Source organism: Dermacentor andersoni, chromosome 11 (genome assembly GCF_023375885.2).
Source record: "Dermacentor andersoni chromosome 11, qqDerAnde1_hic_scaffold, whole genome shotgun sequence".
Classification (NCBI taxonomy): domain Eukaryota; kingdom Metazoa; phylum Arthropoda; class Arachnida; order Ixodida; family Ixodidae; genus Dermacentor; species Dermacentor andersoni.
In genome coordinates this window covers 122,139,474-122,165,156 of record NC_092824.1, presented here as the reverse complement: position 1 = coordinate 122,165,156, position 25,683 = coordinate 122,139,474, and the positions used below count along the sequence as shown (strand labels likewise).

The window sequence follows — 25,683 nt, the reverse complement described above, 5'->3', positions numbered from 1 at the left end:
ACCGATATATCGTTACATGTGGTATCGTTATAAGTGGACTGCACTATGCAAAAAGTGAGGTGCAAGAGCAGACATTAGCGACAACAAACTCCAAGACAGCTGCATTGGCAGATGGAACTTGGCATGCGTTTATTGGCCGCACTGCTAGCATAACGCACTGAGGCCTGCTCACCCAGTAGTCGGCGAGTGCTACATAGCTTCCAGGAATTAAATGCTGCCCCGGAGAAGCCATTCATGAATACCCGTGATCCACGAAATGCACAACCAACGCACACTCAACATGGGCGCAGGTACACAAATCAACCAGTGAAAGCCCCGGCACCGTTCCAAAGCGTTACTCGTGGCGTGCGGCATGAGGCAGCACAGGAACATGAAAAAGGCATGGATTGAGATCAAACATATCAACTCCAATTTTATTGAAGTAAGCTAATAAGACCGTAGCGGAAACAAAGCTCAATATTTAAACTGCTAAAACATGAAAAATAAAGTGTTGGGCCACGAGTATGGCTGCAGTGTAAGTCATAGTTACATGTGAAATGCTTTACTGAAGTGTTTGCACGTCATATGACCTGTTAAAATGTACAAGAAGAGACAGTTGTTACTCTCTCTTCTTGCACATTTGCACAGAAATAGTTGTCTGAAAAATTTTTGCCAAGTATTTAAAATTTTAAGACTCTTGGACGGGACAGTTTTCTTTCCCATTGCAGAGCTTCTCTTTTTTCTTTCGCTTTTTATCTTCTTTTAATGGAACCCATGTGGGTTTCCTGTGTGGTTTCCAGTTTCATCTAACTTGGTTGGTTATCTACCAGGTGAACACAGCTGATCAGTGGTCGATTAGTGATGATTTTCAGCTCTCTCTGGTGGTTATAACTGGCTACGAATATGAATGGTACACTAACCAGTGAAATTACTGTGATTGTGACACAGGAAGAATATATCACAAGACAGCAGCTACAAGGCATGAAAGGTTGTGGTTTGCAAAAGGCACTCGGCTCCCCTTTTTTCCAACAACAGTGTACTTAAGCTAAGGTCACACGACAAAAGTGCATAACAATAGAACAGTATTTATTCACTTTCCAACTTTTCATGCGTTTCTCTCCACTGTGAAGTCTTAAGCAACATGAGGCTGGGTCTTTGCACTTGCAATGACTAGCATGGTGCCATTTCTTGCACATAAGATACTGATCAAATTAGGTTCAAAAACAAGATCACAAGCCTCTAAGCAAGGCCCTGCACAAATATGTTCAGCAAAGACAGTCTCACTAAAACACTAAAAGGTTAAAACTGAAACAGGAGTTCCTCCCACATTGTGGGCATTTGTGAAGAATCACAATGGCTTATGAGTATGTGAAAAGCACTTCAACAGGCTGCGTGAAAAGTGATGGCGATGCCGGGCCATGTCGGTCAGCAACAAATGAGGGCCACTTCGTGATGGTGTTTCCATAGAATTGCCACATACACAGGTCAGTGATGTCAGGTGGATGCCACTGGTGTGCACACCAGCGAGCCTTCACGTCACAGCCTTGTGCAGCCAGTGCGATGACTTTGACCACGGCATTCAATATTGTGTGCTTCAATCCATATTCCTGTGCATCAGCACCATGCAATGTGCTCAAGCCGAAATGCATTTAGCAGCATTACTGCACTTGAAGTCTTACACACCACAATAATGTGTTATCAACATTCAAATGAACAGGACAGCTAAGAAGTCTCTGCACATTTCCAAAATGTTGGGGAACATATTCTGCAGCAAGAAGGTAGGGAAAGAGCACACCACATTTAAATGTGCAGATGCAACTTGATGGTTTATGTGCTTTCTAGGGCAAGGAGGCACTGTTCCCCTCGACATTTTTGGTGAGAACAGAATTGTTGCAGGAAAGCCCAGAGAGATGTGACATGTTACCGCTCTCCTCAGCAGTACTGCACCCTTGTGGCTAAGTTAGCCACCAAGGGCTTTGCAATGATCTTCTGCTTGTATCCTTTGCTGCTAGGCGGACATGCACATAGGTCTGCAGTTGCAGTGTTTGACACTGTGTGAACAGTAACTCCAATGACGGCCACCACTGCTCTGCCTTGCACTATTATCAGCACCTGCATTCTTGCAAGAAAATAACAGGTTTTATGAGCACACATTTGAACATTTAGAGTTAGAACATTGCACAAAATTCATTATGGTACGTGTGTTACCCCGGCAGACAGACAGACACGGTGTCACCTCAGCAGCCGTCAACTTGGTGGCTGGGTGCCTCACATAGAAAATAAAAAAATGTTTGCAAGTATGCTGTTGCCATGGCTCTCTTGTTGACGTTGACAAAAGTTGGTCAAAGATCAGCATTTCTTGAATGGCACCAGAACACTCCCATCATGATGGAATGCCTGCAGCTCTTGCTGTTGCTATGACTATCCTGCTAAAAATAAAATATGATGGCACCGTCAAAGATCATGACAATCTCTCTTCGATGGCACCGGTGCAACCCGTCTTTGGCAGGTGACAGCACCTCACCAATGACATCACATAAACACGCTGCCATTATGACACAGTACATGCAGCTCAAGATATGGCTGTGACTGTTCCTGTTGAGCCAGTCAAATATGCTTCTAGACGTCTCTTTAATGACATCAATACTCCTTTACTCTTGCCTTTTTCAGACTTAACAGGGCCAAGGCTTACGTTGGGATTACTCTACATTAGACATGTGATGCCCAGGTAACAATGACAGTGCCTTCATTGCAAGCGACCAAGTGACCATGAAGCACTGTCTCTGTGTATCTGTTTCTTGCTACGTCCTCGTTCAGTCGCGCTTATACACTCTATCATGGATTCTAACCAACTAGCCTGCCAACGTGTTTTGACCATGTAGGTGTGTGCACACACTTTAATTTAACCGAGGCATGTCATTTTTGTGAGCTGTATAACAGAATACACTTCTTATGCACATGAGCGGCTGCCAGCTGGAATCTTAGTATAAGGTTGAATAAAGTGATAAACTTAATTAGGAAGAGTCAACACAAATCCATCTGATTATCAGTTCACAGCTATGAGTGCTTTTTGTTGGAAGACATCCACCCCAACTGGTACTATGTAGAATTTCATGCGTGCCAGGTAGACCTTGCATGTAGACCTTACATCGAATACAGATATAGTCTGAACAGAAAGGCATGCTACTTACAAGTCAAATAATGCCCACGAATGTAAAAAATATATGGGCGGTGACATAGGTAAGTAGTTAGCGTGTCTCTCTTAACAATGCCAAAGGCAATGGGCTATTCTTGTACCTAATCATTTAAGTTGTGCTTATGTCCCCTGAATTTTTACTGAAAGCTCTTCCATGATACTATTTCACAACATAGAACATTTCCTGTACAGGTAAAGAAAATAGAAATCACTACATTTTAATTAAGTATCTAGCTGCATGCAGAACTATTAAATAAAGGTCTGTGTGACATCATAATGTAGTCACAATAGCAGCAGTAATTCTGATCCTGATGTGTGGCACAAGAAAAATTAAAACTGAGCAGAGAAAGTGTCCAAAGCCTGAGTGGTGCTCTGAAATGCTGCCCACCCACACTATTCTTGCCAACACTGCAGCCATTTCAGCCAGCTGTCGTACAAAGCACCAGTGCAGCAGTCAAGCATTGCTTCCACCATTATGCATAATGTACTATGGAGAAAGCTTGAAGCGATATGCAAACACTTAAAACTTTCATGTGAAAGTGTGCACCAGTTACAGTTGAACCTCAATACAATGATCGTGGATATAACAACTTATCGGATATAATAAAGTAAGCTTAAAATATTTTTCCCCACTGTCATTGTGTAATGAATACGGTTGATTTATGTTAATTCTACCCTGAAGGGATGGGATACGGAAAAAGAAGAAAGGCAGAGCACGCTGCTGCTTCATTTAGCAGTATTTGCCGATTCTAACATGCTCCTGAATCAAACGTGTGCCCACTTTAAATGTGCCCAAAGCAGAAAACTAATGCAGAAAGGACATTAAAGCTGCTAAGCTATGTAGAAATCTAACGCACACCCGATTCCTTTAGTAAAACAATAGGGGCAAGGGTATAATGTGCATTGCACAATGGCGACTACTTTCATAGCTTTGTTTCAGTACATGTGGGTTATGCGGTAAAGCATACGAATGCCACTACGGCAGTTTGGTTTTGTATCCGTTTGCACCTTGCAAGCAATTATTGGCCAAATTTTTTTTGAAGAAAAAAAGGTGCCCATTAAGATTGGGTAAATATATAATCAGGCATTGGGGGGGGGGGGGGGGGGGTGAGCTATGGTTACTGCTTGAAAATCTTCCTAGGACAGGTCAAAAATAGGTGTTTATTGCAGAAGATGACGTGTGTTTGACACATTCACTGTCCCCTAAGCTAAGACAAATACTGCCACGAAAGGGGTCGCTATTGGGTTCAACATAGGGGTCAGGCTTTTGCATGCCGACTGGTCAAGTTCGAATTATCTGGCAAAGGCCAATATTAGGATTGAAATAACGAAAGTTTGGGGCTTATAGGAATGCATGGGCACTGGCTGCGAATGTTGGTTGGGATCGAATTAATAAAAAAATCAAATGAACAGCAGTGAAAATAACGGAAGCCAATTGTATATGCTTATACCAAAGGTATTTTTGTGTTAGATGCCACTGTGAAGGCATTCAGTAAGCTCTGCAGTGCCTGCACACATTGTTACAGGTGCTCTCATGGTGGTCCAGAACAAAACATGTTTCAATCTAACCTTGTGAAGGCTGTAGTGTGCAAGACAGAGTGCAAAGCTAGGAGACAGTGGTGACAATGCCAATCGAATGAGGTGACAGGCACGAGTAATTACTACTTGGCAGGTGGTTCAGTCTTCCTTTTCATGTCAGCAAGCGGGAAAGAACGCTCGATTGCAGTGTTCGTGTGACCAGTGCGGGACCCACCACTAAAGTAAGTGGAGCTGTTAAATCAAGTTTGTTCCAGTAACATAAGTCTTCCTTACCAGTCTTGCATTAAAAGTTTATTGGAATGTGCAAATATAGCACTTCTTAGACCAGGTTGAATATGAATTGAATAAAGATGACACGAAATCAAGTATGATTTGGATAAGGTACTGAAACATAAATACATATCTGCCAACCTGTTAACGTTAAAAATTGTAACAAAGGTGTGGCTATGTCTGGCGGGGGGGGGGGGGGGGGAGCACACATTTTCTAAAGGTTTGCTCTCAGCATGCACCTTTTGTGGGATACATATGCACCACTTTATTAAATGGGAAGATAGGAACAGCAGAGACTGAAAAGAAACACAATGTATTTAGAAGATAACCGTGATGTTTCCAGAGACATTGCATTTGCCAATTTTGCCACCTTCAGGAATGCATTTGAATAAACTTGCTTGAGAGCTGGCAGCACACCTTTGAGATCAGGTGGCATGCACCACTCGATCTCAGAGACCATAAAGAAGGCACAGGTATTATCACAATTTATTTCTCTGTATGCACATATTGCAATCTGTGCTGTCCCATCCTTCGACACCTTTAAAATGTTTTGGCAAACAGAATATATTTTTCATATCATAGAATGGGCTCAAATTTGTACACATTATAAAAAATTTGAGCGTTGGCAGGTATGTAAATAGCCATGAAATAAATTTCTAATGGTTTCCGAGCATGACGCAAATCTTTTGTACATCTTCACAATCACACTAGCTAAGTCCAATTTGGTGGTCCACTGATCCTCCATTTGGCAAAGGCACAATGGCTACTTGTTTCAAATCCATTTGTCAATCACCCACATGTTAGCATAGATTATTCCAGAACTATATGAAAATAACATTTTAGACTTAGAATATCAGGAATTTGGCATTCAACATTTTAGAATGTTCACACACCCTTAAAGAAACCTTTCTCAAAAACGGCACTAAGATGGCAATAGAGGGCATGCCTTGGCAGACCTTCTGTTGAGCTCAGTGCAGGGCAGCTGGGACGTGCAGCGGGTACACCTGAAGGACACATCCAATGCCTCGTGCCTGCCCTTGGTGGAAGAGCAGGCGGCTGCCTGGCTGCAGGCACTCAGGCTGTCGCACAAACTTGAACAGAAGCACCCCCCGGTCAGTGACCCCAAGGCTCGCACTGCTTCCCCCACGCACACCCACCACTACAGCAGCCTGCTGCACATTGCCTGCATAGACAGATGACAACCACTGTGAGCACTCAGAGACAGAGCTGTCACAAACGCTGTCACATGCAGACTGGCGTGTGAAATAATGGCTGTCCCAGTCCGTCATCACAGCTGGCATGGTAAACAGCCGTGCTGCTCCATGCCATGCCTTCACCAAAGTGCCATGAGGCTTTTCACTTGTGCTAGTGCCTGGGCAGCATTATGGCCAACAATAAACAATGTATAGACCTATTGCAAATTTGCCTCCCAAAAGGGGGTACTGGTACAAGTACTACCAAATGTGGGGAGGGCGGCTGTGTTTGTGTCCTCATCATCTGCTACTGCTCAGCTTGGTAATCACATTTTGTTCGGTGATTCACTTTTATCCATGACGTGGAAAACATACCTGGCTAGCATTAGACGTAGAGATTTCAAATATGTCAAGGCACACTTCTTTACAGCAGCGATTTCGGTGGAAAATAAGACAACTGTAGCAATGTACAAGAAGCCACTTTCAAGCAACACCATAAGCTAAAACTAACTAGGGAGCACATTTGTGGCAATAAAGAAGTCCGCTTGCATGCATGCTTTATTAGGGTTTTACACCATTGCAACGCAACAAGTTTTGTTATCATCATCATCAGCATTCACTGAAACAGTTGACGGCAGTGCCAGGGTCACAAGAGAACTTCACCACGCCCCTTTGCTTGCAAGCAAACAAAAACATGATAGGGCACACAGTGCACTTTCCTCTCTGTTGCTTTTCACTTTCCACTTCTCTTCAAGTGGAAAGGCTGTAAAATGTTCGCCTACAGTATACCTGTGCACCATCAGGCTTTTTGTTTCCACAGTTACAGTGCAAGAGTGAAAGTGGCAGTCAATGGTTTCCACTATGAAAACCTCATGATCGAATGAAGGAAGGACATGCCATTTACATGGGGCCCCGCTCAAACTGCTGCATTTTCCCACCTGATCAACATTCTCACCACATCACCTATACTGGCCCACTTTGACCCGTCCTCTCCTACAGAGGTGCGTACCAATGCCAGTGGTCATGGTATCAGCGCTGTCTTGGCCCAGCACCAGCAGGGTCAAGATCGTGTTATCGCATACGCTAGCCGCCTCCTCACAGCACCAGAGCGCAATGATTCGATTACAGATCGTGAATGCCTGGTTCTCATCTGGGCGGTTTCCAAATTTCGCCCATACTTGTATGGCACACACTTCTCTGTAATCATGGCCCACCATACGCCCTGCTAGCTTTCCTCACTGAAGGATCTTATCGGTCGGCTTGTGGGCTCTGCGGCTGCAAGAATATTCCTATGCAGTAGTGTACAAGTCGGGCCAATTACATCAAAACGCAGACTGTCTATCATGCTATCCAGTGGACGAACCACCCACCGACCCTGACCCCGATGCCAACGCTTGCGTTTTCTCCGTTTCTCAGCTGCTACACATTGCAGACGAGCAACGCTGTGATGCCACCTTGTGCACCATCAGTGATGGCTTGGATTCTTCACTTTCTGATTCGTCCCTTCACCTGTTTGTTCTCCTGGATGGTGTATTATACCGCTGCAATGTACACCCCAATGGTCCTGCCCTACTCCTCGTCATTCCTAAGCACCTCCTGTCAGCTGTTCTCCAAGAACTTCACGATTTACCAATGGCAGGTCACCTTGGTGTCTCCCGCACCTACGACCGGATTCGCCAATGCTTTCTTTAGCCAGGCCTTGCCCACTCTGTCCGGAAATATGTTGCAGCGTGTAAGAAATGCCAGTGCTGAAAAACACCATCGACGCTCCCTGCCAGGTGCCTTCAACCGCTCGATATTCCTTTGGAGCCGTTCTTTCGCGTTAGCTTGGACTTACTTGGCCTTTTCCCTTTATCCACATCTAGAAACAAGTGGGTCGCTGTGGTGACAGATTACGCCATGTGCTATGCCATCACCAGAGTGCTTTTAACAAGCTGCGCCACAGATGTCGCCGAGTTTCTTTTATGCGACATAATTTTGGAGCATGATTCTCCACACCAACTGCTCACTGACCGTGGTCGAACATTTCTTTGTTAAGTCATCGCCGACATCCTGCAGTCCTGCTCAACCAAGCACAAGCTGACTACGTCTTACCATCTACAGACTAATGGTCTCACGGAGCGTCTGAATCGCACCCTAACAGACATGCTTGCAAAGTATGTCTCATCCGACCATACTGATTGGGACTTCGCCCTACCCTATGTCACTTTAAAATATAATTCTTCGTGTCACGACACTGCCAGTTATTCCCCGTTCTTTCTGTTGTTTGGCCGAGAACCCACATTGCCACTGGACGCATCCCTTCCATCCGCCGCAGCAGAGACCAGCAAGTATGCACTTGACGCCATCACCAGGGCAGCCCAAGCACGCGAAATTGCCCGCGCTCGCCTCCTGACCTCGCAAGAGAAGCAACAGCGTTAGTATGATAGCCAACACAGAGACGTCCGCTTTTCGCCTGGATCTCTGGTACTCCTGTGATCTCCGATTCGTCACATTGGCCTATCAGAAAAACTCCTGTCTTGGTATACAGGCCCATATAGAGTGCTGCGTGCTGTGACTCCAGTTACGTACGAAATCGCGCCAGTCAGTACCAGTGCCTCATCTGCCCCGAATTCCACTGACGTTGTGCATGTCGCAAGCCTCAAACCATATTACTCTCCTATTATCACCGATATTTAGACACACCGAGGCAGCGCTTCTGCTGCCGGGGATAATGATACGTGCATATTGCGTGTTTCTTGTGGATGATGCACGCGGGCACCCTGACGAAGATGAACGTTCTCTGGCTCTCGAGCTGTCGGCTGAACTGGCCAGCACTGCAGATATCCTTTGTAAATAGTCTCCAGTTCTTAATCCTTCGTTTGCGTAACAATATGATTAATAAAAAATATATTGTTAAGGTGTTTATTTGATCAGACTAGGAGCAGGGCAGCGGCAACAGTCTAGGCAGGGCACGGACTCCGAGCGCGAGCAGCATTCACGAGCAAAATTGTCCAGGAGGACGACCTACTAGAAAGTGCTGGAGGGGATGACCCACTATATTGTTCCAATCCTTCCCTGCACCTTAAGCTTTTTTTATCTTGCTGCAACAAATTACTAATCAAGAGGCTCTATTAAGAATCTGTGTAATCATTAGTGTTTACAATGTGAAGTGTAGACAAGAGTAGTAGAGAGAATGCCTTGGGTTTGCTTCTATCTATTTTTTCATGTTACTTGTACTCCTTGCTTTAGAAAAGTTTTTTTGCTATGTTTTATTGTCGCTATACTTTTATTATAATGAGTTTTCATGTACCGCATAAGCAACATTTCACTTATATTCTGGCATATTATGTGCCAAAATCACGATATTTTTACGAGACACGCCATAGTGGGGACCGGATTAATTATGACCACCTGGAGTTCTTAAATGTGCACCTAAATCTAAATACACAAGTGTTTTTGCTCCCATCGAAATGCGGCCGCTGTGGCAAGGAGAGCTTAGCAGCATAACAGCTTAACTGCTATGCTACCACCGTGGGTAAAGCAACATTTCAATACACGTACACATCCAAATTTTCAGTCTAATCGCCCGCTACAAAGGCCAAGGCACCAATGATGATCATCATCATCAACAAATTTCCCCTAGCGTGCTTGGGCCAGGCCTGGTCATGCACACACAGGCCCTGGCTAAGCTTAGTAATGAACACCCAGGCCCAGGCTGGGCCCGGGCTGGGTCAGGCTTCATAAAGTGGGCCCCGGCCAGGCCCGGGCCAAAAAATCAGGCCCATGCAGTGCTATAATACTATATATGTAGCCGTGTGTGAGAAAACAAAAGTCAGTTGACAGTTCAGCAATGTCCTTGTCTATCTTCCTTTATCCTATGTTTCAGTTCAGCTGTTCAAACTTGCCTTAGCCATGATCCAAGTAGCTTGGTTGAAAACGAGTCTGATAGCAGGCATTTCCGAAGGGAGATTAAGTTTGTTCCACACATTCACTGCCCCATAAGTGCTACCAAGACAGATGCTGCCATTACTGGGGTCAGGCACATGCATGCTGACCAGCCAGGTTCAAATTATATGGCAAAGTTTCATTTCAGGATCAACATAATGACAGTTGCCCATAGAAATGTATGGGTACCAGCTGGGACCTTTGATCGGGATTGCATTAACTGAAAAATTGAATTAACCAGAGCTGAATTAATGGAAGTGCACTGTACTGCACTCTCCAAAGCCTGTTCGTGCACCCAACAGCAACTGTGATTAGCGACGTGGAGGCCCATTGATGTGAAGCTAAATAGGGGCTAAGAGCATAAAAACAGTTGGGAGCCAGACAGACGAACAGTGGCAACTGACCAGCCTGCACCAATGCCTGGAATCCCACTGCCAGGCGTCCCGGGTGGCTAAGCACACGCACGCGTGCTCGGAATAGGCGCGTAGCTGTGGGGCGCACATCTGCCGGGCTGCAGAGCACCGTGCCTCGGCGAAGCAGGGCTCCTGCGCTGGGTGCCAGTGCCAGGGTGGCACTTTCCCCAGCACGCACCAGGCGGCAAGGTACCCGGTGTCGCTGCACTGACACCACCTGCACAGCGCAGTCATACCCATCTCAGGCAATAAGAGGGGCTCTGTGAACTCAGCCTTGCAATTGAGCGTATCAATGGTGTTTATCTGTTGCATCAAGGCCAAATGCCATTTATGTACCAATTCTGGTTCTGTGTAGTGTCTTTTAACATATACTGAAGTCAAAAATTTGAAACTCAACGTGTGGCTGAATCCTCAGACAATGGCAAAAAAATGCACAAGCCTGCTCTTAGCTCTTCCACCATCTCAAAAGAATGTTGACCAGCAAGCTGAAGGTATGAACAAATTTTCAAGACACAGCTATGCCTGAAAGGGAATGAGGGTGATGATGTTGGCTTGTTGGTTGATCATCATAGAAGGGCATGTAGTGTAGCTCAGAAGAAACAAGGACAGAAGAAACGGAGCATAGACACAAGCACTTGTGTCTTTGTCTCCTTGTTCTTAATGCGGTACACTAGATGCCATTCCTGGCAGGGAAACTACAGCATTGCAGGAACACTAACCCGCACAGGATGGAAGCTGCCATCATGGCTGGGCCCTGCCAGCAGCCGATCATTTTCACGCAGTACACCTCGCGTCAGCAGGCCGCCCACAACGGGACCAACGTCAGGCACCTGGAAGGTCTCGTCAATCTGCACAGCCACTGCTGTCAATTACCATCAAGCCGTAAGTGTTTTACAACAAGTGGAGTAATGTCAACTTGAGCGTTGCTTGAATACTCAATGATTAGACTATCAGTCATAACCCTATTATAATTCTTAATTGAAGTGGTTTAAGGCAAGCTGGTACGTCTCGATTTCAGAAATGTAGTGCATGATAAACAAGAACAAAAAAGAGAGATGGGGACACACGTGCTGAGGCACACACACTGAGAAGGCTAAGTGGCTTTATCGTCTCTCTTTTTTTGTCCTTGTACATCATGCACTACATATCTGAAGCCTGTTAGTACTTTATCTGCACTAGCATGATTCATTTGTTGTTAAGTGACACACTAGTGAAGACAGCAATAGCAGGCACAGACAGAGAGGACTACCCCGAAAATCACCACATTACCTAAATATTGCTCACACCTCAAGATACCTAACACACATACAAATCATCAACACCATCATATATTATGCCTACTGCAGGACTACTTACCCCCACCTTGTATCATCTGGTTCCTTTGCCCTCACCACACCACCTAATTGTACACTGCATGCTTCTCTTCCTTTGGCACCTGCTCTTTCTGTTGATGTCAATTAGAATACCGCTGTGCTCTGTAACCCACAGCAACATCCTCCTTAAGCATTCTTTAATGTCTTAACATTGTGCACATACCAAATTTTTCTGCTTATAACCCACATCCCCAAATACAACACTCTGGAAAGAAAAAACAAATCTGCACATATAACTCCCATAAATAACTGCATACAACAACGCTCAAGCCTTTGAAAAAAAAAACAGTCTCTTTCAGAACTCCACCTTGTGATATCTTCAGCTAGCAGCTCTGGTCCTGACCTCTTCGGCGACGCTGTTAATCTTTAGCTTCTGCTAAGCTGTAAACGACTGCCATAGAGCACAGCTTGTCATGATTTGAGCTTTGGTTCGCCGACACAGCATGCACCCTTCACTAACTACTACCACAGCCAAAACGTGAAATGTCGACCCTAAAAGACGAAGGGAGTGGGCATCTAAGAAAGAGGGAAGAAGGGAGCTTCAACATGCAGGGGTGGGGAGACGGCAGGGATTCCTAGAATATAATGAATTAGGATGGTGGAGAACTTTGCCTTCAGGTGTGGCATCACGGCAGTGCAGTGAAGTTGCACCCGAAGACGAAATTTGGCTATTTTCATTTCACTTCATTTATTTAGCCAGAGAATGCATTAATGTTTCAAACTATAACATTCGTTGAACACAACATACAATACATGGGAAATTTCTCTCCCAGGGAACACGAGGCAAAAGGCGCCTATGCATCTATGGTGCCTGACTAGGTCTTGCAACCAAACAGGGTACACAGCACTGCAGACAGCTTACTGCCAATCTGAAACATACAAGGTCCATTAGATTTGCCTGCACCACTATGAACCAGTTCACGGCAGTTGATGAGAAGTTCACAAGAAATTGTGCAGCTTGATTTCTTCAGTGCAGGCACAGCGTGACACTCGAAACAAATGTCAAGGTGCAGACACGGTGCAGGCATTTTGTTTTTTCCGACTAATGTGCGTGGAGTGCATAAGTTTGAGAAGTCCTGAACTGCTGGTATGATTGGCTTCTGAGGTGTAAATACACCCACGCTAGCATAGACACAGCAGATGCACATAAGTGGGGTTGTAATGGCGCCTGCATATTTGTGCCATGTCATCCGCTGTGCTGCTGTTTCGCATCTGTACGTCTGTCTACAGCAAGTTGACATCGAAAGTGGAGGGGGTGCAGCAAAATCGTGAACCAGCCCTGCATCTTTCCTGCACCTTCTGAAACAAAAGGCAGTGTGCAGCACCTTGTGAACTGGTTCAGGTGGTGCAGGTGAATCGAACGTTCCTACAGTGCAATACATACTACAGTAGAACCTCGTTGATACATTCTCATCATGTACGTTTTCCCAGCGCCAACGTTCGCAATTGAGAACACAAAAAATTACCCTATAGAGTTACGCTCATTTTTTACCAGTTCATACATTCCCGGAAAATACAATTTTTCGGCACCAACGTTCAGTACATCACCAAACTGCGATCGTATGATATGTTTTCCAGCAGCTAGATCCCATGTAAACAAGAAAATGCACGAGGCGCACACGATCAACAACAGTCTGCAGCTGTCAGCTGCGGCAGCTTCACCACAATACTCGCCCGCCTGTCTCACGTGAAAACACCGCTGCGCACTCAGTTGTTCATTTCGGTACCAGCGAATCTTCTCCAGGGTCGTCGCACGCGGAATTTACAGCTAGCACTGTCAGTCCTATTGCAATAAGCATCTTCGCCTACCTGTTTCACAGCGCGTGGTGCCTTCGAAAGTGTAGCGTACATATTTAATAGGCGATAACCGAAACGTGGCTCTGCTCCCTGCTGCAGACTGCAGTTGTATACATTTTCCAGCTGCTAGACCCCATGTCAACAAGAAAAGGCACAGTCAATAACAGTATATAACCCGTCTCACGTGAAAACGACGGTGCGCACAGTTTTTGTCCGGGTCGTCGCACACCGCATCCCTAGCTAGTGCTACCAAACCTATTGTGATAAGCATCTTCACCTATCTGTGTTACAGCGCTTGGTGTGTAGTACCATTGGTAGTGTACTGCACACTTTTAGTAGGTGATAATCCAAATGTGGCACCATTCCCTGCTGCAGGTAGGGATGTGGGCATCACGTTTTGCTTTGGCAGCATACGGCTTCGCCCACCAACTCGATTTCGTTTTGGTTTCCCCCCCAGCCCTCTTAAAACAGCAAGCAATAGGAAGACAACAAAACACATCTCGGATTACCGGAGAACTACCATCTCGACAGGTGTCGGTGTCTCGTGCCACAACGTTCTGCGCGATGCTTCGCATTACGTAGATGTCAACAATAGTTGAGTATGTCAATTTTTTTACTTACTTCAGATTGTATGTTTTCCCAGTTTGTACGTTTATTCTTGCGTTTTTCCAAAACATATGAACGAGGTTCTACTGTAGGTGGCTAGCGTAACATACAGCGAAAATAGGCCATAGAATTCCATGTATTTATAACCTAAATATAACGAAGTGCGTTTATACACGATTTCAATATAATAAAATGTTACTGCTGCCTTGATGAAATACCGAGACAACAAATGAAAAATTTCGCGCACGCAGATGGTCAAATGGTTGAATTACAAGCAGCTGCTTGCGATCACACCTCTGAAATGGTGTCCCATGTGTGCAGGAGCGAATGCCAAGGTGGAGCAGCGTCATGTTCCACATAAAGTACAAGTGCAACAAGATCCTATCGCGCCTCACGTACTGTGTGCTTTGAGTGCGAATGAAAGTGTGGGAGGGCGAGCCGAGAAGGATGAGCACTGTCTTACCGCACGAGCGAGGGGAAAGGAGGGAGGGGAGTAGGCTTGCGGTAACATGATTAAGCGTGTGACAGGGGTGAGAGAGTGGAGTGGGGGGCCGGTTGGTCCGCGTCTCCTTGTATAGCACAACCGTGGCTGCAAATGGCTATGGTGGCATAGCGTGGTTGTCAGCACGGCTGAACACATACACATAGCACGCACCCTGTTTTAGAGGTAATCTACCACATTTGCAAAGAATGGGCATGCCGAGATGGCGTTGCATTGTGCACTGTCTTTTCGTGCATTTAGTATCGGAGGTTGCGTAACCTCGAGTTTCGGAGACGCGTTGACATGGGAAGCAATCGAAGCATTCGCTCCCCACTGCTGGCACTTTTCATGATAATTAGTGTCATACCACTGCGGGCGACACTATCAGTCGCAACGGCAAAGTGGATGTGAAAGCATGGCTGGCTTAGCATCACACCGCCGATGCAAATATATAGATGACACGTCATGAAACTGTATCTTTCGTAGCTGACTCTCAAATTCAACAAAATGAATTTTTTTCGCTCATTCAAATTGGCTTTCTTCGATTTCCTGATGATTCTGAAAATACTGCGGCCTTTTCCTCCCAAGAAAAATCTATCAGTGACTCTATTTATTTGCATAAAAGGTCGAATTTCAATGTAATGAAATTTTGTTATAACGAGCAAATGTTATATAGAGGCTTAATGCTAATAATAATAATTTGCAACATGCCCTGGGTTTACTGTTGAATACTCTTACTGTTGTAATGAAGCTCTCGAGAATTGCTCCTGCTGCTTGTCTGCCAAAGTGGAAGAGGAAGGACGCCTTGGCGCTGCAGCTCGCGCTTGCATTTGGCTTTGTCTGCTTGGCTGCTCTTTGCTTGACCCGATGTGACTGTGCCTATGGCTTTCTGCTAACCACAAATAAAACTTGTAGCATTTGGTGGAGGTGCTACAGCCATGGAGCTCTGGAGCCGCACTCTTCCCGCCGCTACCGCTACCACCATGCCACACAACGCCGGTGAGCGACCCTCTTCATCAACTGGTCCAGTTACCTGCGGTGGCGTTCATCAATGTGACCGAGCTGTGTTCAGTGGCACCACCGACACTAGCGTTGACGACTGGCTTTTGTTGTACAAATGGGTGAACAACCACAACAAACTGGATGATCCGACCAAGCTCACCATTATTTATTATCTAGTGCATGTCGCTAACCTGTGGTTTCACGACCACAAGGCAACCTTTGCGACATGGACTGGATTTAAGACTGCCTTTGTGGAGGCATTCAGCCGACCTGTCGTGAGAATGCTTCGCACCGAGCAATGCCTCCGCCAACACGTGCAACAGCCAGGTGAGAATTTCACGAGCTATATTAAGGATGTCATCGATCTCCGCAACTGCATAAGCAAAACTATGACTGAGGAATGTAAGATTAAGTAAATCCTCAAGGGCATTAAGATGACGCTATTGAGATGCTTCTGGCCATGAATCCTGTCACCGTCGCAGCAGTAGTCACCTATTGCCAAAGCTTTGACAAATTACGCAAGCAACAAGCTCTTGCCCGCCACTGTTTCTCAAGTCGCATCTTTCGAGCTTGGCGGATGCCCCGGACACACTTATGATGGCTCTTAGTTGCCCCACAACAAAGCCTTCATTCGTGAAGAGGTGGTGCGCTAGTTCACACTGCTCCCTTTCACCCAGGAGCCTGGTCAACCTTTGTCCTCGACCCTGCAGCAGACCACTCGCAAGCAGGTTGCAGAGTTTCTCCCGCCAGTCCACCAGCAACCTCGGGTTACCACACCGCTTATGTACACAGAAGTTGCCTAGTAACTGCCTAGTAACGGGTACGAAGTGAGTGCCGAGTGATCCCAGCTGTTTACTGTGGAGCGAACGAAAGCTGTCAAATTCCATGGTGCAGTGCGCGCAAACCGTTAACCTCGGTCGCAATCATATCGTGGTGTCCCCCGTGATCGAACCCACACGAAAATTAAGTTTTCCTAACACTTTGCAATGCCAGAGAACTGCGGTCCCTTGGATGTCAAAAAAGTGGCCAAAAGATCGTGGGCAGACTTGTGCCGTAGCATGCCATGGGGTGCGCTCAATGAGCAAAGTTTTACCACTCTAAAGAGCACTTCTGGCATTGAAACGTGCCAAAAAGCACGAAAGAAGTGTCCTTCCGATTATAAGTGCCATGTTCGACAAGAGGAATTACGTTAACAAATTGGGAAGACGACTCTGGGTAAGCCGGTCTGGAAGTTTGCTCGCTGCTCACCAAAATCGGCCTGCATCACAATAAAATACCGCCCCTAGCTTCGTTGCACTTTTGACGGTGCAAATTGACCGATAACTTGCCAAAAACACGAAAAATCTGAGCATCACCGACGGCGAGTCAGGCTGTCAACATGGCGGGTAAATGCAAGCTGGTGTTTACCCAGCGATTTTCTCAAGCCAGTCATGCTCGATTCACGCCATCCGACTTTAGACAAATGGTCTAAATGCGTGGTAGGGTCACTAAATTTTTTTCCTGCACATTTGTAAATGGCGCGAATGCAACGATATGCGAACACCGACGCTCGAACCGTAGAATTAGCACAATGTCATCGACAACGGTGTGCCGAAAAGCTCCCGTTTTGTAAACTTCACAGCGGCACGCCTCGAGAAAAAATTACCCAGTGATCATGCAAAGCCCCTACTGCAAAACTGCTCAGTTTTCACGATCGCGCTGTGTACCTGCAATGAGCAGCTAATCATTCTTTAGGCACAACAAACACAACCTCAGACTCGAGCCACGGCATCTGCAGTGTTTTCCAGTGTGATGCTCTCGTATTCTTCCGTGACCTCTGCATCCACCCTATAAAAGCGGCCACTGCCTTCCCCTCCTCATTCGCTCTCCAGTCTGCAAGCCGTTTGGATGCCAGTGACTCCTCTAACTCGCTTTTATGTCAACTCCACGCTTCCTCATTGCTAGCTTCGATGTCACTGCTCCTCCAAAGCTGCCCTCTTCCGGCCTGCGCTTCCGAGCACAATCTTCCACCAACGGGTGCCCTTCCACTGTTCCTGCTTCTTGGTCTCCACAACTTCAATCGCCTTCCTTCCGCTACACGTTAAGCCGATGCCAAGCCCGCCATTGCAACTGTCGCCATCACCAGCGCACACTGATGAGAAGAGCAAGATGCCCTGACAACATTTTGCAGCTTGTGCGTTCTGCATCACCCACCGTGTTCAGTCACTTTGGCGCCGACGGCCTGTGCATTCGGATCCATGCTGCAGGCCACGTGATTGTGCATTATTCGGATTGCTTCATTAGGCATTCTTCGCATGTGCTTTTGTAGTCTACAGTGATAAATGGCTCCGTCAGTCTTCGGGTGAAAGTGTCTGACTTTGGAGCAGAAAGTTCTGCGGATAAAAGAAGCAGAAAAAGATGGCCAGCAGAAAACTGATATTGCGAAGGAATTTGGCATAACGCCGTCTACTTTATCAACTGTGTTGAAAAACAACGAAGCTGTGCTTGAAATGGCTTTGAAACGAGCGTCTTGGCGAAGAGAATGAGCAATACGATTCGAAATACCCCGAAGTGGAAGGTGCACTTCTATAATAGCTGAAGAACACCAGGAGTGCAAATCTCCCCGTACATGGACCCGCACTTACTGCAAGAGCCAAAGCTCTCGCCCTCCAAATGGGCCATAAAGATTTCAAGTGCAGCAATGGCTGGCTTGAGCGTTTCAAGAAACGACATGGCATGACCTCGAAGTCGATCGTTGGCAAAATCGCAGCCATGAACAGTGACACTTTAGACGTATAGTGCCAACATCAGCTCCAAGCTCTATGTGAAAAGTATGAAGACAAAGGCATCTACAACCTAGATGAGGCTGCATTTTTCTACAAGATGCCATCGAATCACACATTCACTACCGCTGGCAGATCCTCATCCGGAGGAAAATGGAGCAAGCAGCATGTCACTGTACTGTTTGGTGCCAACGCAACAAGCGAGAACAAGCTTCCCTTGTTGATATTGGGGAAGCCGGAGAAGCCATGGTGCTTCCGAAATAACTATTCCCAAGGAATACATCTACAAAAGTAACAAGCAAGCACAGATGATTGCTGCCATTCTTGAAGACTACATGCGCCTTCTGGATAGACGATTCAACACAAAGAATTGGCAACTGCTTTTCATAATTGACAATTGCCCGAGCTGCGGGAAGAGATCGACAACCTGAAGCCAATCGCTGTGGAATTTTTGCCTGCAAACACAACCACGGTACTGCAACCGATGGATCAGGGCATCATTGAGATTACCTGAAAGCTGTACCGCAAGGCTCTTTTGCAGCGCATGCTCACAGCGTATGATGCCAGCAAGAGGTACAACATTGATCTGCTTGGTGCGACCCATTTGCTGAACTTTTCATGGAAAGAACTCGCACCTTCTAATGCCCCAACCACTGGCACGCGCCGAAAGCTTCGGCGCGCGCTGGCAAGCGAACGCGTCGCTTCGCTTCGGCTAGAGGGAAAGGGCGCGCAACCACTGGAGACAAGCTCCGACGCACGCCGAAGCTCGCTCCTCGGCTGCGGCGCACTGTTGCTGGACTATTCCGTCTTCATCCGTCAAAGTCCGGCCTAAAACAGCCTGCTGTAAACTAAGCTTGAAAGAATAAGTTAGTGATCTGTACGCACTTTTAGATATAAAAAACACGTTTGAATAATGAATATACACCTGCCGCAACAGTTTTTTTTATTTTTGAAGTAACAATAGTGTACAAAATATCGACATCAGCGCTCGCGCGTCGTCTGTCTGCAAGATCGCTTTGCAAACACCTGCACGACGATGCCATATATCAAAAACTGTTGCACCATTTCATTTTTGGTAGCTTATTGCACAGCCAACTATGTAAGAATTAGGCGTGCAATGTATAACTGAAAAAAATCTGTGTTGGAAATATTGCCACGTAGTAGTGACGGTAAATAAATAGTGCCGGCTCAATCGCAACGATAGCGGCGTGCAATGTCGGCAATCGTAGAAAATCTCATCTGCGGGTCAAGCACGTCGGTTTGCATACGGCAGTCGTCGAAATTTAGAGCCTATTCGCTGGTGCCCGCGTGCCTTCCAGAAACTACAACACAATTCGTGTCGCGTATGCAATCAGATTAGCAAGGTTCGTCGACAACAGACAGAACCATCGATAACATTCGCGAAATTTCCGATACGTTCAGGCGCATCCTGCACCGAGCGATAACGTTTAACATTTTTTAGCCGGTGAAATCCGGTAACCGGATACAGATAAAGCACCCGTGTCAATATAATTATGCTTGTTGGTGCATGAGAGAAACGTGAACAAGTGGGTTCTGAGAAAATCAGCAAAACAGAATTGAAACACCTGTAGCACTCAAAAAAAAAAAAAAAATTGAATAGCTAAAATGTATGCAATTCGTTTCTTGTCTCCCCCCAATTCTTGATTCTGCCAAATCTAGCCCATGGAGCACCTCTATTATTCTAGGTTGTTTTGATGCATCAACACCGCATCCGGAGGCCTTCACATTGAGTGTATTGCTACAAAACATTTTCACAGTGTAAGGGCCATGTTCTATTGTAACTGGTTTCCACATATCAAGTTTGCCTTTCTTTACATTAATCAAATGACATACCGTCAGATAATACAAGCTTGAGAATTAGAGGGTTTTAATAGGAGTCTTTCGTTGCCCTTTGCGAAGTCGTACTATTGAAGCACTTATTCGAATGTATGGGAGCAGCTCATTTCCATAGTATAAGAAATATATAAACAGGTTATTTTCACAATTTATACACTTCGTCACCACAAAAAGAAAAATTGCAGTTTATTGTTTTCAGCCTGCTATGATGTTTTGACTGAGAAAGATATATTCAATTTGTTCTGCGAGGCACGCAATAATTGCTGTGGCATATTATTTTATTGCACAACACTGCATACAGTAGCCAGCCATTATTAAAACTCAGAAGAAATGAATAGCACAATGCATATGATCAGGCACATAGCATATTACTGCACTTTCTTAATTCATGCCAGAACGACGACCACAGGCGTCCTTCTCCAACAAGGTCAGCATCCATCGTGCCTCCTTACCATCGGGCTTCACATCCTCAGCACGTTCAACCTCAGCTTTGTGGTGTTTAAAACAACCTCAAGTGCGTCTTACGGTTCCAGGGATAAGAAAGAAGACCGTCCTGCCTACCTTGGCCTTGAAGCAAGCAGCTCTGGATTGTTTGCACACTTTCTACTTTGATCGAGTCCACATATATACGGATGGTTCTTCCACTCAGACCAGCTCCACCAGCGCAGTGGTTATACCATCACGATCACTAAGCATCCAATACAAGATTTCTCACTTGACAACATCGACCGGTTCGGAGCTTGTTGTCCTCCGAGGTGCCGTTGATTATATTAATAACCAACCGGCTAATCGGTGGGCAATATTCTGCGATTCAAAGGCGGCCTTACAATGTCTTCTGTCATCTCTCCGTCGCGGGTCATGTGAACAACTCGTGTCGAAGATACGAGAAATGCACCATCACATGATCATGAAAGGACACGACGTCGTGTTTCAGTGGCTGCCTGGTCATTGCGGTATCTCCGGCAACGACCTCACTGACGAAGCTGCTAGGAAAGCCCACGAAGGAGCAACCCTTATTTCTGTACCTTTATCGCGGACCGACACAGCCCAACACTTAGGCAAGCTAGCACACTCTTGACATTGGAAAACTGGCACACACCTGAATTCACTCAACATCGATTGCATTCCCTCGATCCCTCTATGCAACTGCGGCTGTTACCAGGTCTTCTGTGAAATGAGGAAACAGTGCTGTGCCGCTTACGTTTGGGCGTCGCATTCACCAGTGCATATGCATTTTTGATTAGAATGGCTGATAGCGTCGAGTGCAATGCCTGCGGTGTCGAGGAAACCATAGAACACCTAATGTGCTACTGCCCATCTTTTGAAGATGAAAGGCAAGACCTCTGCAGAGCTCTCAATCAGCTAGATGGAAAGCCGTTCACCTTGAACAAGATCTTGGGACCATGGCCTCGCATATCGCAGCTACAAAAGGCCACAAAAGCGCTGCTGCGATATTTGAAAGATACCGGATTGAGTCAGCGTCTGTGATCCAGACTGAGTGACCGACTGATATCCCCAGTGGACTTTCTCTTCTTTTAATCTTTCCATCCCCCTTTCCCTTTCCCCAGTGTAGGGTAGCCAACCCGGCTCAGTCCTGGTTAACCTCCCTAGCTTTCATTTATCATTTTCTCTCTCTCTTCTTAATTCATGCCCTTTTTTTAATTGCACGAAAGCTACTGCACTAAAATAGTATACTAGTACATACTTAAAAAGCAAAATTTTATACTACGATAATAGTCAATAATTCAAATTTTTATTGTAGTGCCCAGGAACAGCTAGAGAGCCTTTGTACTGGTGCACTTAACGAGCACTAGGTGAGACAAAATGTAGAGAAAACATGAATGCAGTAGACAAAAAATGGAAGATAGAGAAACAAATAGGGAAAAAAGGAAACGCGGAAAAGTAAAAGGGAGTTAATCCTACGTGATTATTTACAGATACACAAAACACAGGAAATGAACTCTGAAGTATGTTTTGGAGTCGAGTCTTATTAGCACAATCTTGTAACAAGCCGAGGCAACGAATGTGGAATGCTACCTGGTATACTGTTGCGGCACAAACAAATGCATATGATCAAGAAGCTTTAAGGAATGTATAATGTCATGGACCATCTTATACAGGAACAAAGGCTCAACTGTGGTCGCCAGAATGGCAAAAGTGGTGCTTGAAGATAGACATCAATTTATTCTGGATGGGTTCAATGAGGTCAGAATTAGATTTGCTCATTGCACCCCCCTCCTACAGAGGCATACTCTAGTAGTTGGAGGCACACAGCAGAATTTCAGAAACACAACAGGTGAGTGGAAATCATGCAATATACATCATGCAATTCCAAGAGCGTGAAGGGCATCTTGTGTAATTATCTATGTGAAGAGAAGCTTAGCATTTTGTCGAAGTACACACCAAAATCTTTCATTTCATCTACCCTAAGGAGTGGAGCATCATGTAGGGTGTATCAAAATTTCACATGGTGCGTTTTGTGCATATAACTTAATGCCATAGTGTTGGAAGCATTTAAGAGTACTTATTGTTTCTGCACCAGTTCGAGAGTGAAAAAATGTCTTTTTGAAAGTCGATGCAGTAGTGAACACTGTTGACAGTCTGAAATAGTCTGAAAGTCTGAAATGTCGGCACACAAAGTCATGCTGTTCATTTATTAAAATGCTCTTAGCACTAACAGAAAGCGAGGAATCCCATATCGATTCAAACACCTGACGCACTGAAGAGGATAGATATAGGTCGGCAGTTAGTAACTGCACATCTAGCACCTGATTTGTGCATGGGCAATATTCATGCTACCTTCCGAGTGCTAGAAAAGGTACTAGACTTTAGGGAACTATTGAAGATGCTTGTGAGAACGAGGAACAAGTATGCTTCCATACATCTTAACCCTTTCAGACACCACTTTATCCCGTTGATTGAAAAGTTGCTTTCACCACATCTCTTGCATCCTCAGAATCGTAGAAAGTGTACAGCCGCAGCAAATATTAAGAATTTTCAATAGTTTAGCGAGTTTTGTCAAGTTTACAAAATTTCGACTCCATGCGAAAACTCACTACAGGAACACAAAATATGAAAACATGTACTATTTCGTGTTTTGAAAAGCTTGAAAAGCACTTATCTAGCCACTTGACAATTATGCCTGGTGCACGACATTGTAAAAAACAATGAAAGAAGTGAACCCGCTACATACAACATACTGACACAGAGTAACAACACCCAGCCGTCTACCTTCCCACTCATTTTGTTAAAACATTCTGCACATTATTCAAAATTGCAGCACAGTTCCAATAATAAGTGTTTCAAGATGTATGAAACACATTTTAAATACCATTACTTTCATCAGTGCTTTTGCTATTGATGCACGCTCCTGCTGTGCCCAATTGTGTAGACAGCGTCTCAAAGGGTTAAGCTCTGTGGAGGAAATACCATCAACACCACAAGAAAGGGAAAGTTTAAGGCACTTCATATACTTGGAAACGAGGTTTTCATTGACTGTTAGCATACACTGCGCCAGACTGAGAAGGAAGGTTACTTGAAGCATATTTCACACCACATAGCAAACAGAAATCTTCTGCAAAGGCATCAGCAGTGTTCGAGACAACACCACTATTTTCATGAAGAAGCCGTACATCTTTAGCACTCCTTTTAGAAGAGAGAGCCCACAAAGCTCCAGAAATATCTTGAATTATGTGTCACACTGGCTTCTACACAATCAATGTGGTCAAAGTAATGATTCTAATAATAATAATAATAATAATCTTAGTGGTAACTTGGCACACTAGACTAAAAAGAAGGCTGATGCCTGTATGTTAGAGAATCTGATAACCAGCCATCTAAAGCAGGAATTTGCAGGATGCAGAAGACACTTCCTTCCCCTCCACGTGCACACACACTTGCTCAATAACACAGCACAGCACACACGCACACACTCGACAGGTGCACAACACACAGGAGTGCCAATGAAGTCTGGTTCCAAGGAAGGAGAATCCAAATCGCCAGGGGGGTGGAGAGAAAGCTCTGCATGCCAGATATAATCATGGAGTTGTGGTGTCGGGCCATACAGGCATGATGAGGGCTCAGGCTGTGCTGACCACTTGTTCAGACGAAGTGAAAAAAGATTAGTGCTGTTTAGAGAGACGTCAAACACCCTGCAGTATAGACTAGTGCAATGTTGCGTTGGTATTGCAGGGTGTGCTACTTGAGGGGTTTGAGGCAATCCTCGAAGGCTGGCATGAGCTTGTGACAACCGAAAAGACGGGAGTAAAGGGTGCGTATTGTCCGGCGCAGAACAAGCTTAGGTTGGTTGGCGTCGCGAGTTTGGTACGGGAACTATACTGATGAGCAGTACTCAAGTCGTGACAGAATGATAGAAGTGTAGAGTGCTCGGAAAACCTTAGGTCATCAGGGAAGGGAGACACGGGACACAAACCCAAGAAAGGGCCGGTGCTTACATACACTGCTAGTGACATAAGTGGAAAAGTTGAGAGAACAGCTAAATGCTACACTCAGAATGAGAAGGGCCCGAACAGTCTTTATAGAAGTGCCTCCAAGGAAGAAGATTGGACGTGCAGTAGTTTCGTTGTGGCTGATACGCATGGCAGCACTTTTTACGGTGCTACTACAAAGTTTTATATTGTAGGCCCAGTCGTTCGCCTTTACGGAATGTATTTATTGTAAGCACATATGCTGTTCATCGGCATATTGTTGTTGTGGAAGCGTTAACTTGTTAATCAAACACATTCTGGGCAGATGCATTAGTAACTTGGTTTTGAGTACATCTTTGTCCTGACTACAATTTATAGTATCGCAGCAAGAAACATTTTAGTAGAGGCTGAAGGGATTCCAGCAGTTTAAGCATACTGACTGCACAAAACACTGATGACACCTTTTCACCTTCCCCACAATGCACTCACACCATCTACACTTTCCATAAGCAAAAAGTGAGATAAAAATTCAATTACAGTTTCATTGACTCAGTACTTGCTGCTTCTGAAGCGGGCATCGAAGCAATCGTGGTATACGCTGCTACATGCATAGGTCTTGCATGATGCAGGTCCTGCTATGCACTGCACACAGGGCACACGTTGCAAACAGATAATTTCTTTTTGCAGTGCTCAACTATAACGACACACTGACTCAAATATGACTGCGTTGCCACGTATGCTTCAGTGCGTCAGTGTTCTTGATTGCTACACGAGCGATTTATCCCCAACTAGCCCAAAAGACGGTCGCACTTGAAAGAAGTGAGTGAATGAGTACAGTGAACTTGTACTAAACTGGATTCA

At 45.4% G+C, this 25,683-nt stretch overlaps 1 protein-coding gene across 5 annotated transcripts in view; it reads right to left on the bottom strand.

Annotated features, from left to right (window-relative positions):
- Positions 1–386: 386 nt before the first annotated feature.
- The window catches only part of LOC126539328 (GTP-binding protein 2), a 134,586-nt gene continuing 109,289 nt past the window's right edge, over positions 387–25,683 (bottom strand). For 2 of the 5 annotated variants that reach the window (XM_055075515.2, XM_050186129.3), the window contains 4 exons: positions 11,237–11,365; positions 10,509–10,734; positions 5,941–6,167; positions 387–2,098 (listed from right to left, as the gene is read on the bottom strand). In XM_055075515.2, the coding sequence (XP_054931490.1) occupies positions 5,953–6,167; positions 10,509–10,734; positions 11,237–11,365 (570 nt within the window). In that variant the 3' untranslated portion in view covers positions 387–2,098; positions 5,941–5,952. Of the gene's footprint in view, positions 2,099–5,930; positions 6,168–10,508; positions 10,735–11,236; positions 11,366–25,683 lie in introns of all 5 variants that reach the window. The other 3 variants (XM_055075516.2, XM_055075517.2, XM_050186130.3) reach the window with 3 other exon arrangements.